Source organism: Ctenocephalides felis, unplaced genomic scaffold, assembly GCF_003426905.1.
Source record: "Ctenocephalides felis isolate EL2017-DRISC unplaced genomic scaffold, ASM342690v1 CF-g0.4_SCAFFOLD_03634, whole genome shotgun sequence".
Classification (NCBI taxonomy): domain Eukaryota; kingdom Metazoa; phylum Arthropoda; class Insecta; order Siphonaptera; family Pulicidae; genus Ctenocephalides; species Ctenocephalides felis.
The window spans coordinates 1-17,105 of record NW_020539788.1 but is presented as its reverse complement, the minus strand read 5'-3'; the positions used below and the strand labels follow the sequence as shown (position 1 = coordinate 17,105).

Genomic DNA, 17,105 nt, shown 5'->3' with positions numbered 1-17,105 from the left:
TTTTGAAAAAAAATTACTTTGAAAAAATAAGATTTTTGAGAAAACTTAAATTGGACAAAAATTAGTTTTTTTCAAAAAAAAAAAAATTTTGAAAAAAAAATTTTTTTTTTCTTTATTTTGACATATTGTGGAAGATCTGAACTTTTTTTTCAAAGCAATCGTACTGCTTTAACTACATAGGGACAAAATATAAAGCGCGTAAGCGCCGCGTCGCTGTCTAACGCATAAGCATTGGTACGGGAACCGATAGGAATGTTAACAAAATGTATACTTATTGTTAAAATCTCTATAAAATGTATGATAATTTGTGTGCATAGTCTATGATCATTTTTTGACCGCCAAATGGATCATTTTTTTACTTTTTCCTCTATATCTCCGAAACCCGCTGGACCTACCTTCATGAAAGTTTGTATCGATTCTTCATCTTGTCAATACAATAAAATGTTTTTTGAATTATTGAAATCGGACGCTCCGTTCTCTTAAAAAACTGAGTTACCGTTTTCGAACTTTTTTGCCCCGTATCTTCGGAACGGCTTGACCTGCCTTTGCCAAAAACTAATCAGCACGTCTCCTTATCAATACGGATCGAATGTTTTTTGAATTATTCAAATCGGTTGATCCGTGTTCCCGAAATCGTCGACGAAAATTTGTATCCGCACATACATACACACACATACATACATACACACCACACACACACATACACACACACACACACACACACACACATACATCAATTTTTTCTAAGGTATGCCAAATGTTCAGAAACCTCTGAAACGTAAAGATATATATAAAATTTATTTTCGATTTTTTGCGATTACTATAACTGCCCTACGGGAAGTTAATAAACTAGTGGTACATGGCATCGTGCCTTAAGGCAAATTGCTGGAACTTCCCGTACCAAAAATTTTATTTTTTTTAAAAACGATTAACATTTTTTGAAAAAAAAATTACTTCGAAAAAATAAGATTTTTGAGAAACTATAAATTTGACAAAAAATTACTTTTTTTTGAAAAAAAAAATTGAAAAAAAAATGTTTTCTTTATTTTGACATATGTTGGAAGATCTGAACTTTTTTTCAAAGCAATCGTACTGCTTTAAATAGAGACAAAATATAAAGCGCGTAAGCGCCGCGTCTAACGGGTAAACATTGGTACGGAACCCATAGGAATGTAAACAAAATTTATACTTATTGTTAAAATCTCTATAAAATATCTGATAATTTGATGTGCATATGTCTAATGATCATTTTAACGCAAAATAGCATTTTTTTTTACTTTTTTCGTTATATCTCCGAAACCGCTAAACCTGCCTTATAAAAATTTGATCAAATCTTCATCTTGTCAATACAAGTGAAATGTTTTTTGAATTATTAAAATCGGACGCTCCGTTCTATTAAAAACTGAGGTACCGTTTTTGGCACTTTTTGCCCCATATCTTCGGAACGGCTAGACCTACCTCCGCCCCAAAAACTAATCAGCACGTCTCCTTATCAATACGAATCGAATGTTTTTTAATTATTCAAATTGCTTCATCCGTGTTCCCGAAATCGTCGACGAAAATTTGTATCCGCACACACATACATACTACGCAACACACACACACACACACACAAACATCTATTTTTCTAAGGTATGCCAAAATATTCAGAAACCCTCTGAAACGTAAAGATATATAAAATTTTCATTTTCGATTTTTTTTGCGATTACTATAACTTACCCTACGGGAAGTTAATAACTAGTAGTGCATGGCATCGTGCTTAAGGCAAATTGCTGGAACTTTCCGTACCAAAAATTAAAATTAAAAAAAAAAAAACTTTGCAAATTTTGAAAAAAATTAGATATTTGAAAAATTTTGAAATTTATGAAAAAGTTTTAACTTTTTCGAAAAAATTTGATTTTTTATATATTTTGATCTTTTTTTTGTATTCTGATGTTTTTTTGAAAATCTTGAACTTTTTTTTTAAGTAATCGCGTTGCTTAGCTGATTTGAAGTCGAAACATAAAAGCGCGTAAGCGCCGCGTATCGTCTATCGTGAAAACATTGATACGGTCCCCATATAAATGTACACAAAATTTGTACTTATTATTATATATTTATAAAATATCTGATAATACGATTGTACATATGTCTAATATTCAGTTTTGACCGCCAAATGGAATTATTTTTCACTTTTTTTATTGCATCTCCGGAGATGCCGGCTGCCTTACAAAAATTCACCAGTTGTTCATTTCGTCAATACAAGTAAAATGTTTTTTGAATTATTTAAATCGGACGCTCCGTTATGTCAAAACTGAAATACCATTTTTGGCACTTTTTGCTCCGTATCTCCAAAACGGCTGGATTTGCCTTTGCCAAAAACTAATCAGCACGTCTCCTATCAGTAGGATTCGAATGTTTTTTAAATTATTCAAATCGTTTGATCCGTGTTCCCAAAATCGTCGACGAAAATTTGTATCCACACACACACACACACATCAATTTTTCTAAGGCATTCCAAAATGTTCAGAAACCTCTCGATTTTTTTTCGATTACAATAACTTGCCCTACGGGAAGTTAACTAGTGGTGCATGGTATCGTGTCTGCCTTAAGGCAAATTGCTGGAACTTTCCCTACCGAAAACTTAATTTTTAATAATAAACTGCAGAATTTAGAAAAAAATTGAATAGATTTTTGAGAATCTCAAAATTTTCGAAAAATATTGAATTTTGTTTATATTTTGAATTTTTTTTTGAAAATTGAACTTTTTTTAAAGCAATCGCGCTGCGTATCTTTTAGAGTGGAAATATCGAAGCGGGTCTAACGACTCTATAGTTGAACATGTAAACTTTGGTACGGAACCCATATAAATGTATACAAAATTTGCATTTATTATTATAATCTCAATAAAATATCTGATAATATTATGGGCATATGTCTAATGATCATTTTGACCGCCAAAATGGCAATGTTTTTTACTTTTTTATTGGATCTCCGGAAACGCTTAATCTTCCCAAAAATTTTACTAGTTGTTCATCCCGTCAATCAAGTAAAATCTTTTTCCAATAATGCAATTGGACGCTCCGTTCTCTCAAAAACTAAAATACCAGTTTTGGCGCTTTTTGTCACGTATTTTCGAATCGAATGTTTTTTGAATCATTCAAATCGGTTGATCCGTGTTCTCGAGATCGTCGACAAAAAATTGTATCCGCACATACATACACACACACATACATTCATTTTTTCGGGATATGCCAAAATATTCAGAAACTTTTGAAACGTAAAGATATATAAACATTTTCATTTATATTTTTTGCGATTACTATAACTTACCATATGGGAAGTTAAAAACTAATAGCATTCATATGCGCAATTTATCAATATATGAATATTTGATTGATAAATTTTGGATTATTATTAATTTGTTCATCAATTTCAAATTTAAAGGATAATACCACAGGTATTTTCATTTTTCATTAGTTCAAATGCTCGTCAATCACACAAAAATCAATGTTTTTCTAAACTCCAATTTTTTCTCTTGCTATGTGCAATAGGTTTTTTTTAGATCCAAATTTGAAGCAGCTACACTGTGTGCTGCAGAACGCCTCAAATTCGAGGTGTCTCATGAAAATGGCTGTGGTGTCGTAATTTTTTGAATAAATTTCCATTTTGTTGGTCTAATATACGCTTAGTAAATTCCTCAACATTATAATTGTCTTAGCTTTCCTTTTTAGGCTGGTACAGTTGGTGTTATATTGTCTACCGAAGGGTAGTGTTTTAAAATCTTAACAAAGTGAGAGCACCATATTTTTTATCCCCACTCATGTTTACAGATATTTGCTTTGTACCTCTGCTTTAATATTTCTATATTTTGTACCATAGCTTTTATTTTTTATTTATTTATATTTTTTATATTTATATTTTCTTTAATTGTGCAAGTTGTAGACCATCTGCATTGTTCTTGCAATAAGTCATACATCAGACTCTTCCACATCCAGTTTCCTTTTAGTTTCATAATGCGTAGAGATAACCCTTTTTCTCTCGCCCATCGACAATGATTTTTTGCTGATTATGGAATATATGCATGAAAGTTAATCAATATATAATAAATAATACTACGTTTTTATTCATATAGTTTCAATTCTGAAAATAAAAAGACAGAACAAAAAATAATTAAAAGTTGGAAATTAAAATTTAAAATATATTCTATTATAATAAACATATGCTTTCAGTCACACCATTTCATGATGCATAGTGAACTATTATGTTAATTATATGTGATAATATAAATTATGTATATCATATTATAAAAACAATAATATGAATTATTACTTAATAAAAAATATTTGACAAATAAACATCAAATATAAAGTAGATAAACACTTATACTTCCTTTTTCCTGAAACGACGGAATTCATATTTCACCCTTTAAGTCAATCACTTCTTTTAGTTTATACAAAGCACTAAATTTTTTTTAATTTAATTGAAACACAGTTCTCGGAATTATCATCTCGTAATAAATTATATTAATCACCAACATCACTATCTTTGTCTCCAATAATGTATAGGAACTGGAATGCGACTCCAAGCAAAGCTGTACCTAACAAATCTCCAATAGCAGTTAAATATGGTATGGCTGAATTATCAGGATCTATATAATGTTTCCACATCCAGTTGATCATAACCTGGCCTATATACAATAACAATAAAACCTAAAAACAAATATCAAATTATTAAATTGTATATCATAGAGAACAAAATTTATTCCACCTGTACAGTAGCTGCCGTTAAATATGTGATAATAAAAGTAGGAGTGAAAGACGTGTGTCCTGCTTTAAGGTAACTAATTGTATAGGAAAATATTAAATGACCAGGAACAACCATTGCCAATAGAACCCTTGCAGTTCGAGCATGGCCACCTGAAAAATTTAACTGTTAATAAATTATCAAATTTCATACAAAACATTTGAACATACCTTTGTTGCAGAATAATGTTATAGGGTTTAGGCAAAGTGCATTCTGACCAGCTGGCAAGCAACCTCTTCTTTGCTCCATATGCAAGGCAGTGGAAATTCTTGAGGCCTAAGAAATTTATATTATAATTTTTAATACAAAAGAAGAATAACATATTGACAAACCTGTACAGCAACCAAGTTGCCACCAACACCATTTATTATAAGTTGAAAGACAGCAATGCCTTTATAGTTTGATACTGTAAAATCTAGTATAAGTCCTCCTATACTATATAATTAAACATTATGAGAAACATATATATATATATATATATATATATATATATATATATAATTTTATTTGTAAACAAATATACATGCAGGGTTACCTAAAGCACAATGTCAACAAAATAAAAAATCTTTTAAATTTTATTTTAAGTCTTAATTCTAGAAAACTTGAGGCAATTGTGTTATTATTTTGGCTGTGGTCCTAGAAATTTTGTTTAGTGTTACAGTTGCAACTTTTAATTGATCAAAAGTAATAAAAATTAGCCACAATAACCAATAAATGGTCGCAGTTTGGACCAAGCTTTAGGTTGTACTTAAAAGCTCATAACTTTCAAAATTCATGAGATTTGAATTTTTTTCCTAATTTTTTGACACCATGTATAAATTTTTTTAATACAATAAAATCTACCTGCTAATGAGCATTGCAGATATAACTGGTGTCCAACCAGAATTTAGTACTTCTTTTGTATGAACATTTTTTGAAGCTGCTAATCCCCAGAGCGGTACCAATAATATTCCAAATAGAATTATTATAATGGATATATGTGGTGCAGTTTCTAAATAAATACAAATATAATTACTATAATTGATATATAGAAAATATTCTTAATAAATTCATATTGAATAATAATAAATTACTTTTATTTTGAAAAGATTTTAAATTTAGTTATGTACCTATCCTTTTATATAAATATGAGGATAAGTATGATAGCAGAGCCAATGTAGTTAAATCTCCTAAACTAGCTGCAATAGGTGTTGCAACATTATCTGGATTTATGTTCAGTCTCCTAGAAAGTACTATTACGGCTACCATGATCAATCCTATTGAAATACAATTTAATTTGTTACTATGAGCAAATTGTATGCAATATATAAATATGAGTATAAGAAATTGCATGAAATATAACTGACCGAGCATAAAACTAGCTGAAGAAGCTGTTAATATGCTTGAAGCACACAAAAGAAAAGCATGATTCGAGTCGAAATGTCCTTCCGGCACCCAACCCATCGCAACTGCAGCCAAAGATGCTAAGAAACCAACCACAATCGCTTGACACTAAAAATATTGCTGATTTAATAAAACATAGCAGTAACAATAACAAAATAAATTTTTGGTTAAATTCTCACTGAAACAAAGCTAGGATGAACATACTTTCACATTGCTTTCAATTCCATAAGATTACTACTAGATTCTAATGGTATTCTACACAAATCAATAAGACTTATAGAATTTAATTGAATTGTAGTATTAAAAATACTACAGTTTTACATACTCCATTACTTAGTTTGCCAATTATTTATTGGCATTGGATTAATTGCAAAAATAAATTCAAATAAAAGTGATATTTTTGGTAGTTATTTAGTCTTTGGTAGCAATAGTGGTACAGTAATATAAGGCTTAAATCTGCTTTGAATTCAAACTTTGGCAGAGTTTCAATAGTAAGCCAAAGTTTTAGATTCTTTATATACTTATCCACAACTTTCAAAAGAACGAAGGCAGAAACTACATTATGTGCTTTGTTCACAGAAAAGCAAAAAATTGTAAACAGAATAGACTGAATGATCCGATTTGATTAGAATTTTATTTGTTTCTTTAAGAATATTGATTTTCTTGTCCAATTTTTCCTAACCCCATTAAATACATTTAAAGAAAGCCCCATTTAGTACTGTTTTGCTTTATGCTCTACTTTGATGGAATATAATTAGGCAGGATATTAGTGTTTTTCTTCAAACACATATATATATATATATATATATATATATATATATATATATATATATATATATATACATAGATATAATGGTTGCCAAGTTAGAGTCTATAAAAAAAGATATGCTTATCTTTCAAGAAAATGAATGTAGTACTTGAATTAATGATAAGTTGCCTGCAACCATATTGATTTGTTGCTTCATAGTGTCCATAAGACCCAAATTAGCTTGTGTTGACAGTCTGGAGGCCAAAGTCATTTCCAAGTTTCCTTTCAAGCCTAATAATGCAGGTACTAATATATATACCTCTGGTATATCTTGGTAAACTGGCCAATGCTGCAACATAAGACTAATGAAGAAATTATTATTTAATTTTCTCATTTCTCTCACTCAAAAAAATTACCTGCACTAAATCTAACATTAGACTGGCAGCAACCATCCCAAATCCTGCCAGCAGAAACGGGATAAATAATTGTACAGTAATTACCCATACTGTTTCTTCACTAAAAACAGATTTGGGATTAAAAGACGTATCACATTGCAGCTCTACTACATTGGGTGAGCTGTTCTTCATTTTCAAAGTTCTTGGTCTATTTTGATAAAATTTGTTGCAGGATGAATCCTCCAACAAGTCATGTCGTTCATCATGAATGCCTTCATAAAATATAACATCCTGCAAAGTCAAATACAAGTAACATCATAATAACAAGACTTGCAAAATTTATCAATACAATAAAGACATATTTACCTCTGTTCCCATATCAGAGTTTTCACTGGAATTAGATGATCGTGTAAGTTTTCTCTTAAATGGCCTTTGGTCAAAAGTATCGTTGGCGGCATTAGTATCATTCTGGGAATCCTTAGGGCTTCCGGAACTAAGCATATCAACTAAGCATTTGATTATTAACTACACAGCAAAATTACGTTATTATACGAGTTTGGTTATCATCAAATATAGTAACGAAAATAGTGTAACTTACATGAACAATTTGGTTTCTTTAACAAGTAAGTCAAAATTTTAACAAAATAAATGATTGACGTGTTCGGTGTGTCGCAAAATTACTTATTGACATTGTATTGTAAATTTAGAAATTTACAATTTGCCACATAATAATGTTTCTAACCTATTTTAACCTTTTGACAAACGCTGACTACTAGAGGTTATCGTTTTGAAATTGTTCTGAAATGTCGATAGCCGAATTGCAACGTATCGCATAATGAATATCATCAAAATCATTGTAAATTAAGATTTATCAGAATTATACGATATCAAATTTTTAACGATTGTAATGAGATAATTTTAAATAATATATTAATCAAATTCTTAAACGTTAACACCGGCATGATCATAGACAATAAGCAATAAGGGTATCATGATCGATCGCAAAAACGACACTTTTGATGAAATTATACGTCTTATTGATTTTTTATAATCCTTTCTATTCTTTAAAATGCATGTAATTTATGAAATACAAGGAACCGATAAGAGGTCCATTGGAACATACATATTTCATTTTTTTCGTTTCCTTTTTAAAAAGTAATATGAGTCAAATGATATACTTAACCCTTTCGACTCGGATGCTGCCGCTCCGGCGGCAAAATATATATAAATTCCGGAATTTGCGAGTGGAAAGGGTTAATATTCTCTAAGGTTCAATGGCAAAAAAACTCGAGTGCATGGACATGGAGAAAATGTATTTATTACGCGACCCCGGGCTTGGTTACATTTGAACCTTATGAATTCTAGGCCACGAAAAAAAATAAAGAATGAAATAACACGTCATAAAGGTTTGCCCTCTAGATAATATCTAATAAACACATAATTGATGATGTATTTATGTCGATGATGAAATATGGAGTGACATGCGTTAACTCAACGAACCGTTTTTTTTTTGTAAACCGCTTTTCTATCGTTAACGAATCAAAAGTTTCGATATTTGTATGTGAATATGTAAGCTTAGAGTTGTTTGTTCTAAACAGAAAAAAAGGACTGAAAAATGATACACTTACCACTCAAAAGTCAAATTCCGCAGTTTGCGAGAGATTAGTTTGTGGCGTCAAGTTTGTCCAATCTTGTACCAAATTTGAAAGACTGAGGTCAACTCATGGCCGGTAATCTCGGAACAAACGTCTGTAACCCGAGTTTAGTTAGAGCCCCTGCCGCCGGTCGCGCTTGTTTTTTTTTTTTTTTTTTTTTTCACTTTGAAATCGAATTTGACATATGACAGATACTTAAATTAAACATGGCGTCCATTGTAATAAATTTTTCATGGAGAGATAACCTAGACAATATAATAAATGCTTGTTAGAGTAAAAAACAAATAAGCTGTCGAAGTGCATTGTTTAACGAAGAAGAAATACCAAGAAAAATGCATGTATTATGTAGTTCCAGCGAGAAACGACGAAGTAAAAGTAAAATAAGTAATAATATTTGCCGGCTTTCAATCTAAGTGAGTACTTTTATTAATATGCATACTTCGAATTACTTTCATTTGATTGTACTATTCTGATATGATTTTTCATTACAGTTTAATAATTCAGAAATAATTGAGACATTTAACTATATCAATACTAGAAATTTTAAGGTTATAAATAGACAGAGAGAATTCCTGTCAGCTCTCTGAAAGGTATGTTATTAAATAACTAAATATAAATTAATCTTGTTCTAATAATGTAGGATCATAACTAATAATTCTACATCGATTTTTTCAGCAGTATAAAAGGAAAATACGTTCAAATGTAAAATGTTTAGACGGTTTACTAAACACATTCACAAGTGTACAAGTATTGATATGAGATGAATGAATACACAGGAAAAAACAATAAGAATGAAGTCTGAAATGTGCTGAAATCTTTGCTGATCTCCCACTAATATTGAACAGTACGACTCGTAATTATATATTAAGTCAGTTTGGAGAACATACTAAAAACACTAATGATATAATCGTAAGTGAAAGGAAATTCTCAATTAATGGTGAAATTCTAGCTAGTGCAAAGGTTAATTTAGGTTTGGCTATGTCACAGGAAAAGTTTTTAAGTATTAATAATTTCATTTTGATATTACAAGAAATATTATTATCTGTGTTGTTTAATGATGATAAAGGGAATCACATTGTATAGATTTTCAGGAACTGTCAAATGACAGGCAAAGTATAATCATGATTAATGATAAAATTCTAAAAAGCAAAGGGATAAAACACCCTTAATGTGCACTTGCTTATTGCATTTGACTATTCTGAAAGAGATGTCAATAGCTTTACTCTAAAATGTCTTATTGTAGATGCTATAAGAAAACTATTAAGTACTGTTATAATAATATCAATGATTGTTGTTTTTCTTTAAGACAATGATAATAATGACATTTTGAACAAACATTTGAATGCACATTAACAATAGCGCAGAAAAGATTCCCAAATAGAGACTGTACATCATAGATATTATGTAACTTAATGTTAATCAAAATAAATATATATGTAAATATATATATATATATATATATATATATATATATATATTGGTTATATATTGATCTGAATCAATATCAATCAAAGAATTGTGGTTATATATGTATATGTATATATATAAATAATATATACATTCATGTACATTTCTATTCTTTTTGTGCTCAGCTTGAAAGGCTGATATGCTAAAATGATATTACACACACACTATATATATATATATATATATATATGTATATATATATATATATATATATATATTATATATATATATATATATATATATATGTATATATATATATATATATAATATATATTTGTATATATATATATACATTGTGGATAGGGTGTACATTTAAGTACATTTTATGCTTTTCGCACATAGTTTTTACAGCTTACTACCATCTATTATAATCATATATAATGTTATATATATATATACATTGTGGATAATGTGTATATTTATGTACATTTCTATGCTATGTGTGCTTTGTTTATAAAGAGAACTATGTAGATATAATGTAGAATAGAATGTTTTGTGAAAAATAAATGCTTCAAAATTTTTTTTTTTTCAATTTTCTTTTTTTAAATTTTGAATTAAAACGGTCCATATAATTTTGGTTCATTTCTATAGTATTTTTTATACGCACCCGTTCAGGCGACTAGTGCCATCTGTAGCGCGGGGCTTCAACTAACACAGGAATGTGGCAACGAAATATGGCCCGAGAGAGCGATCTATATACTCTTCTTTTATCTATGGGTCAACTAAAGTTGAAAATCAACAATTTTTCATTTACTTGACGTGGTTTATTGTGGACCATGGGGTAATGAAATATTCACTTAATGTAAACATCATTATTATATTGTCTAGGGTAAACATGAAAAATGAAATCCTTAAGTTGTGCAAAACTGTGCAAAACAATGAACACAGCCATAGATAACAACTGTCACCATAACAACCAAATCAAAGCATTATTATGGTGGCAGTACTGTTCACAGCAGCGTTCTGTTTATATTTTGATTCAAATGTCACGATCGATATATGATGGGCTTTGTTTACCTAACAATGATTTGTTTACATTTATATTAAAAAATGTTTTTTTTCGTCTCTTATAAATATAAGCTATGGGAAATTTGTGCATGAGATTTACATCTAAAACATCACAACAAAAGTAGAGTATATATTTGTTATATTAATGGTTAGTTACCATCACCGAATAATAATTATTTTTATAGTGTCGTTCTCTTGCTATTGGGATTGGATAATGCAGGCAAAACTGTTATTGCTAATCGTTTGAGAAAAGAAGATTTCACTAATGTATTACCGACAATTGGTTTCTCTATGCAGAACCTAAATTGTGATAAACATAATGTTTTTCTTTACGAACTAGGTGGAAGTGAACAAATCCGAAACATTTGGCCCAAATACTATTTAGATGTGAATATTATTTTACACTTGAATTTAATCAAATATGCATTTATTTGAAATTTAAATTACAGGCCCACGGACTCATATTTGTTGTTGATTCTAGTGATTTGCAACGTCTTGCTGAATGTCAACACATATTAAATGAAGTCGTTTGCCATAAACAAATTAATGGAAAACCTATACTTATTTTTGCAAATAAGCAAGATTGTGAAGGTGCCTTAGATGAAATAGATATTGTAGAAAAGTTGGGGATTGAAGATATGGTCAATAAATACCAGTGTCCAACATTGGTACAACCTTGCAGTGCTGTGCGTTTACCAGATCCCAATGAAAATATTGAAAGTGGGTACAATTGGTTGTTGACTTATATACATAGAAATTATACAAGAATTAATAACAGAGTTATCGCTGATACAAAATCTCAGCAGGAACAAGATATAAAAGTGAAGAAACCTAGTAAAACAAAACAGCAAAAAATTATGAATGGATGTTTTGGAGACAGTTGGGTTTCTAAAAATATTGAAGAATGTGTAAGTATGTTATATTACTTATTTATTGCATAAGGTTAACATAAATCATTATTTATAGCCTTCGACACCTAAAAGAACTTTTCTTTTAAATGCTCTTGCTAACCCAATATCCAAAAATAATGCAAGAAGAGGATCATGTATACCAAATGAAAGTAGATTTGCAAAAGCAGATTCAATAAAGATAGCTCATTCAAATAGAAGAATAAAAAGTGCTATGGGATATGTAAATTACCCCAAAAGTTACAAGAAAATGCATGAAGGGAATAAAAGAAATCGCTCAAAGTATTCCATTTCATCACTTTGTCAATTTCGTTTTAATAATAAGGTTGGTATAATAGAATAGATAATTATACCATACATTTTTTTAAAAAATAAATTATAAAAAATTTGTATGCACCATTGTGTTTCACTCACAATTTAATAAATAATTTAGAATTAATAAATAGCAATATGAAAATACTGTTTTTTAATAGCTTATAGTATAGAACATATTCAAACACTTAGAAATTATCTTCTAATTCTTCTCAATTCAAACAATTTATTATCATCATAGAACTTCATTCATTCTACCTCTGTTACATAGTTTTATCGTATATTGGTTTTTAAACCTGTGGCTCTCCTGAAATGATAAAAAACCATTAATATCAAATATTTAAACTGATCATTTTTAATTACATTTATTTATTTTCATCTCATTATATCCACAAAGTATTTTAGTTTTACTCTATTCAATCACATATACAGATAAACATTTTTAGTAATTTCAACAAAATATTCAAATACTCATTATAAGTGAAATTGAAGAATTACACAAAATAACTCTGATTAATTCATTGCCACGAAATAGTAAATTGAATACATGTAACTAGATACATGAACCTATGTAAAATATATCTTAGCAATAAACATTGCACTTTGGGAAATATATCATCCAAATGATTGCATTCTCTATCTACATATATATTCAAATCAACTATTGTCGTGACAACATTTTATCTATCATATTTATATAAAATTGCGAAATGAAGTTTAAAACATATTAAAAAACCTAACAATGTGTTAGTGAAAATTAATTTTATCGATAACACCATATATACATATTCATATATATTATATATAATATGTATAAATAACTATATAAATATATGTGTATACATATACACATATAAGTATATACAATGACAATTTTGTTTACAATTGTAAATTACGTACTATTTAAAAATTGTTTGATGCGAAGGTATTTAAAGTGATTCTAGTTCATTACTGATCGTAAGGCAAACTGGCCGGTGAGCCTATAGGAACAGTTGAGCCCCATGAACATTGACCACTTCAAAGACGCTTCGGAGGCATCGTACACCGACCAAATACGAGGCGGCTTAGACGGGAACGGGCCGGTGTGCCTAAGTGGTCCGAGGTCGAGGGCCAAACTCCACTCGACCCGCGACCCCGGACATCGGCAACAGCCCTGCAGGATAGGAATCAGATGTAGGAATTTACAAGGCAATAGGGAAAAGGATAATTGTGTCCACATTTCTTTCGATACAGATCCGGCGCCCTAAGCGCGACTACCCGAGCGCGCCATAACGCCCCTTTTGAATTTGGCACTATTAACAGAATATATATTTATATATCAACATAAATAATGAATTCAAATCAATTTTAAAACTTCATTGTGTGTGTTTGGCTATTAATTGAAATCCATTCTGCGCCTATACATTGGATTATTAATCTGATGGTTTAAATTGCATCTCAATAATACAGGGCGCCGTCTGTTTACATCCAACATGTGAACTGTGTGTATTCATATACACCGAATTGATCACGTGTCGCGTTCACATATCACCGATCTGAATACAAAAGTCCATTGCATAATACATTTTTAAAATCGGTGATATCTATTTCATCTTTATTACTCACGATGATTCGATTATACATTAGCGGTTAATTGTGCTCTCACTAATAAAATTTTATCGCTTTTTCGCACTGCGATCGCACATTGGGATCAGCATCAGTACGGTTCATGATCTGCAACCGGGTCCGTCTTAAAATTTAATCTAAAACTAATAATTCACTACTGAATGGTAGCAAATAAATAATTAAATGCCACCAATCAGCAATAATTATCAACATCACAATATTAATTAAGTTGTTCATTATACTATTTGATTTGCTTATTAATGCATTTCCAATCAAATTCAAGTACTGCACATGAGTGGTATTTGTTGTGCATAGATGGGATATTTCCCAATTTAACTAAAGCTGACAATAGCCTTAAATAACATTTATTATTTTTACGACTTATAAATAAATGAATAAATAAATATTGAGTTGTTTAGACATCTGGATTAAATAATCTTGAGATCATTAATATAAACATGAAAATCACTAAACACCCATATAAGAATAACTGCTGTTGACTAGAAGGAAAACAAAATGTTTTAATAGTTTCTAAATTTCCCTAATAAAAATTGATTGTATTATATGCGGAATTCTATCCTATATAATAACTTTGTTATAAATTAAATGCAATTTTAAGAAACGCCTTTTTATATATCATTTATAAAATGATACATATATGAATTTCATTGCACTGGATGACAAAATGTACAATTTATAAAAATCTCATGTAATTGTATGCGTGTGTTGAACATTGCAAGCCAAATTCATGAAATTATATACGTTAAAACTTTGATAAAATGTTATAATTCTTTTCGCACACATAATATATTATGCTACTGACCAATAGCAGATATTCAAGAGATGTGACCAAATCACACTAATTTTAAGTATACTTGCCCCTTAATATTCTCCATTTCAATCATTCATTCGGAACAGCACCCAATCAAGCGCTCAACTATCACTCATACTGAAATTAGTTTCTGCTGAAATTTCCTAGCGTTATTTAGAGTTTAGCCACAAGCTAATTAACATTAAAATGCCTGCCCTTGTCATAAATATAACGGTATAAATATTAAATAAATAAAAAAATAATACAGGTATATTGCGACGTTTGATTTAAAGGATTGAGTGTAACGTCTTTGAGTTATAATATGGTACAATATTAAATGTAGAAACGAGCGGTTCATTTCGAAGTCGTTCAGAAGACCGTCAGTCATTTAAATCAAGCGTTCGCAATACCAAATTCAGAAGTCTGTGTCGTCTTGTGCGTCATTGTCGTGCAACGATAGATCTTGAGGTGTTGAGGCCAAGGAGACCCTGGCCGGAATTTGGTCGTCCTGGTCGGCTGGCGACGTGTCGGACAACAATCCCGATGATTTACCTTCCAGGGGACTAGAACCGCCGGCAGTTAAACTGAGCGGCAACAATCCTAACGGTTCGGTATTTCGTCGTTTCATCTTGCCTTTCAGTTTTTTCAACATCGTAGCCTGATATCCGTTCGCCATGTCCAGTTAAATGATGCGACATAGTTTAGGAGCAGGCAGGCAGTGTAGGAAAAACAAAAATAAATATATTTAACAATTTGACATAACGTGTCCTACTGACAATATCGTGAGCAGACACATTAGAATCTGAATTTCTAAGAAACAAATTTAGAAATATACTAAAAAAATGATACTTTTTGGAAGTGAGCATTACAAAGGTCATGTATTACTAGAGCAACTACATTCAAAGCGACATGATTAATGGAACAAGATTGTTTGATGTTAATATTGGAATGTGACATAACAAATATAATATATATATAACTAGGTAAATTAAGTGCCAAATTGCTAAATATGTGGATTCATTTGCAATATAGGATACGGCCGGTCTGTTTAATTTGCGAAACAATACAAAGGATGTGTTTTTAAAATAAATAATACAATAGGAAATTGTGCCTGGATTTTTGAAAATTCTAGGATTTATCACAATTGTCATTTCCATTCTCGGGAGTAATGTACGGCTCAGTCAGACGACGCCTCGATTTAAGTTTCTTCAGCATTGTTGCCTAAGGCGCAAAATATAAGATAATATATAGTTACTCAAACTGTAACACGTTATGATCCTATTATTTATTTGCTTTAAGGCTTTAACTTTCATATAAAGTGTCCAACATTAATTAACATCAATTGAATTAGAAATTTAACTATTTTATTTTTATTAACAACTTCTCAAATAAAACTTTATATATAATTCAAATTTAATATAAATAATCAATTTTTGTATTATTATAACTAAGCTGCTCTCATATATCATTGTATCATGCAAGAAAATATTCATGGTATAAAACGGTTTTAGACTAGCATACTATAAAACAGGATCAAACATGCTTTACTGCAAACTACAATACAAACTAAAAGGTTGCGATTGAATGAATCATTTTTGCAAGCCAATGGTTCAAAGGAAGCATATTTTAACAAACATTGTTATAAATAGATAATATTTTTGAATAAGTAACATGGAAAATTTTGAAAAAAAATTCTGTGTAATGACCATCTCAAACTTTTTGTTAAATACAATCAATTTAGACTTTAAGACATTAAATTTGCCTTAAAAATACTTTGATCGTAAGTGAAGTTCATTACATAGATCAAATTAATATATTTTAATTGATTACTGACCTTAAGTGCAGATTTGAGAACCACAACATCTCCAGGGCTTTGTACCCAAGGTTCACCATCCACTTGATATCAGAATTCAAATGTATTTTGATATGACCACCCTAATTAGAAACACAATCAATCAAGTTAAAATTGTAATTGATAATAACAAATAATAATTAGTACTGAAATTACAGTAAGCCCTCCGATAACGC

General features: G+C 30.0%; 2 protein-coding genes and 1 long non-coding RNA gene across 3 annotated transcripts; 2 read left to right on the top strand and 1 right to left on the bottom strand.

Moving 5' to 3' along the window:
* Nucleotides 1-4,505: 4,505 nt before the first annotated feature.
* Nucleotides 4,506-8,231, bottom strand: LOC113390810 (solute carrier family 41 member 1-like). Its single transcript, XM_026626902.1, has 11 exons — nt 7,910-8,231; nt 7,678-7,836; nt 7,333-7,602; nt 7,086-7,265; nt 6,132-6,276; nt 5,895-6,041; nt 5,629-5,776; nt 5,118-5,220; nt 4,956-5,061; nt 4,750-4,898; nt 4,506-4,691 (listed from the first exon to the last, which is right to left on the bottom strand). The coding sequence occupies exons 2-11, from the start codon at nt 7,810-7,812 to the stop codon at nt 4,506-4,508; spliced, it is 1,569 nt and encodes a 522-aa protein (XP_026482687.1). The 5' UTR covers nt 7,813-7,836; nt 7,910-8,231.
* A 913-nt stretch (nt 8,232-9,144) lies between these two features.
* On the top strand, nt 9,145-10,414 carry LOC113390811. The gene is made up of 3 exons (XR_003368297.1): nt 9,145-9,379; nt 9,458-9,556; nt 9,642-10,414. It is a non-coding gene; the product is annotated as an uncharacterized LOC113390811 (long non-coding RNA).
* A 1,063-nt stretch (nt 10,415-11,477) lies between these two features.
* Nucleotides 11,478-13,908, top strand: LOC113390812 (ADP-ribosylation factor-like protein 13B). Its single transcript, XM_026626903.1, has 5 exons — nt 11,478-11,562; nt 11,627-11,828; nt 11,891-12,349; nt 12,408-12,572; nt 13,648-13,908. Exons 1-5 carry the CDS (start codon nt 11,516-11,518, stop codon nt 13,906-13,908), a joined length of 1,134 nt encoding a protein of 377 aa, XP_026482688.1. The 5' UTR covers nt 11,478-11,515.
* Nucleotides 13,909-17,105: the final 3,197 nt, after the last annotated feature.

What these genes read in the sequence shown, in the direction of transcription:
- LOC113390810 (XM_026626902.1), bottom strand. Translation starts at nt 7,812, where the DNA reads ATGCTTAGTTCCGGAAGCCCTAAGGATTCCCAGAATGATACTAATGCC. An exon ending in TTCAGCTAGTTTTATGCTCG is followed by an intron (nt 6,042 to 6,131) that starts GTCAGTTATATT and finishes GTATTTCAATAG; the next exon opens with GATTGATCATGGTAGCCGTA. An exon ending in ATATTTATATAAAAGGATAG is followed by an intron (nt 5,777 to 5,894) that starts GTACATAACTAA and finishes GTATTTATTTAG; the next exon opens with AAACTGCACCACATATATCC.
- LOC113390812 (XM_026626903.1), top strand. Translation starts at nt 11,516, where the DNA reads ATGGGAAATTTGTGCATGAGATTTACATCTAAAACATCACAACAAAA. An exon ending in GGCCCAAATACTATTTAGAT is followed by an intron (nt 11,829 to 11,890) that starts GTGAATATTATT and finishes TTTAAATTACAG; the next exon opens with GCCCACGGACTCATATTTGT. An exon ending in TAAAAAGTGCTATGGGATAT is followed by an intron (nt 12,573 to 13,647) that starts GTAAATTACCCC and finishes GTGAGCCTATAG; the next exon opens with GAACAGTTGAGCCCCATGAA.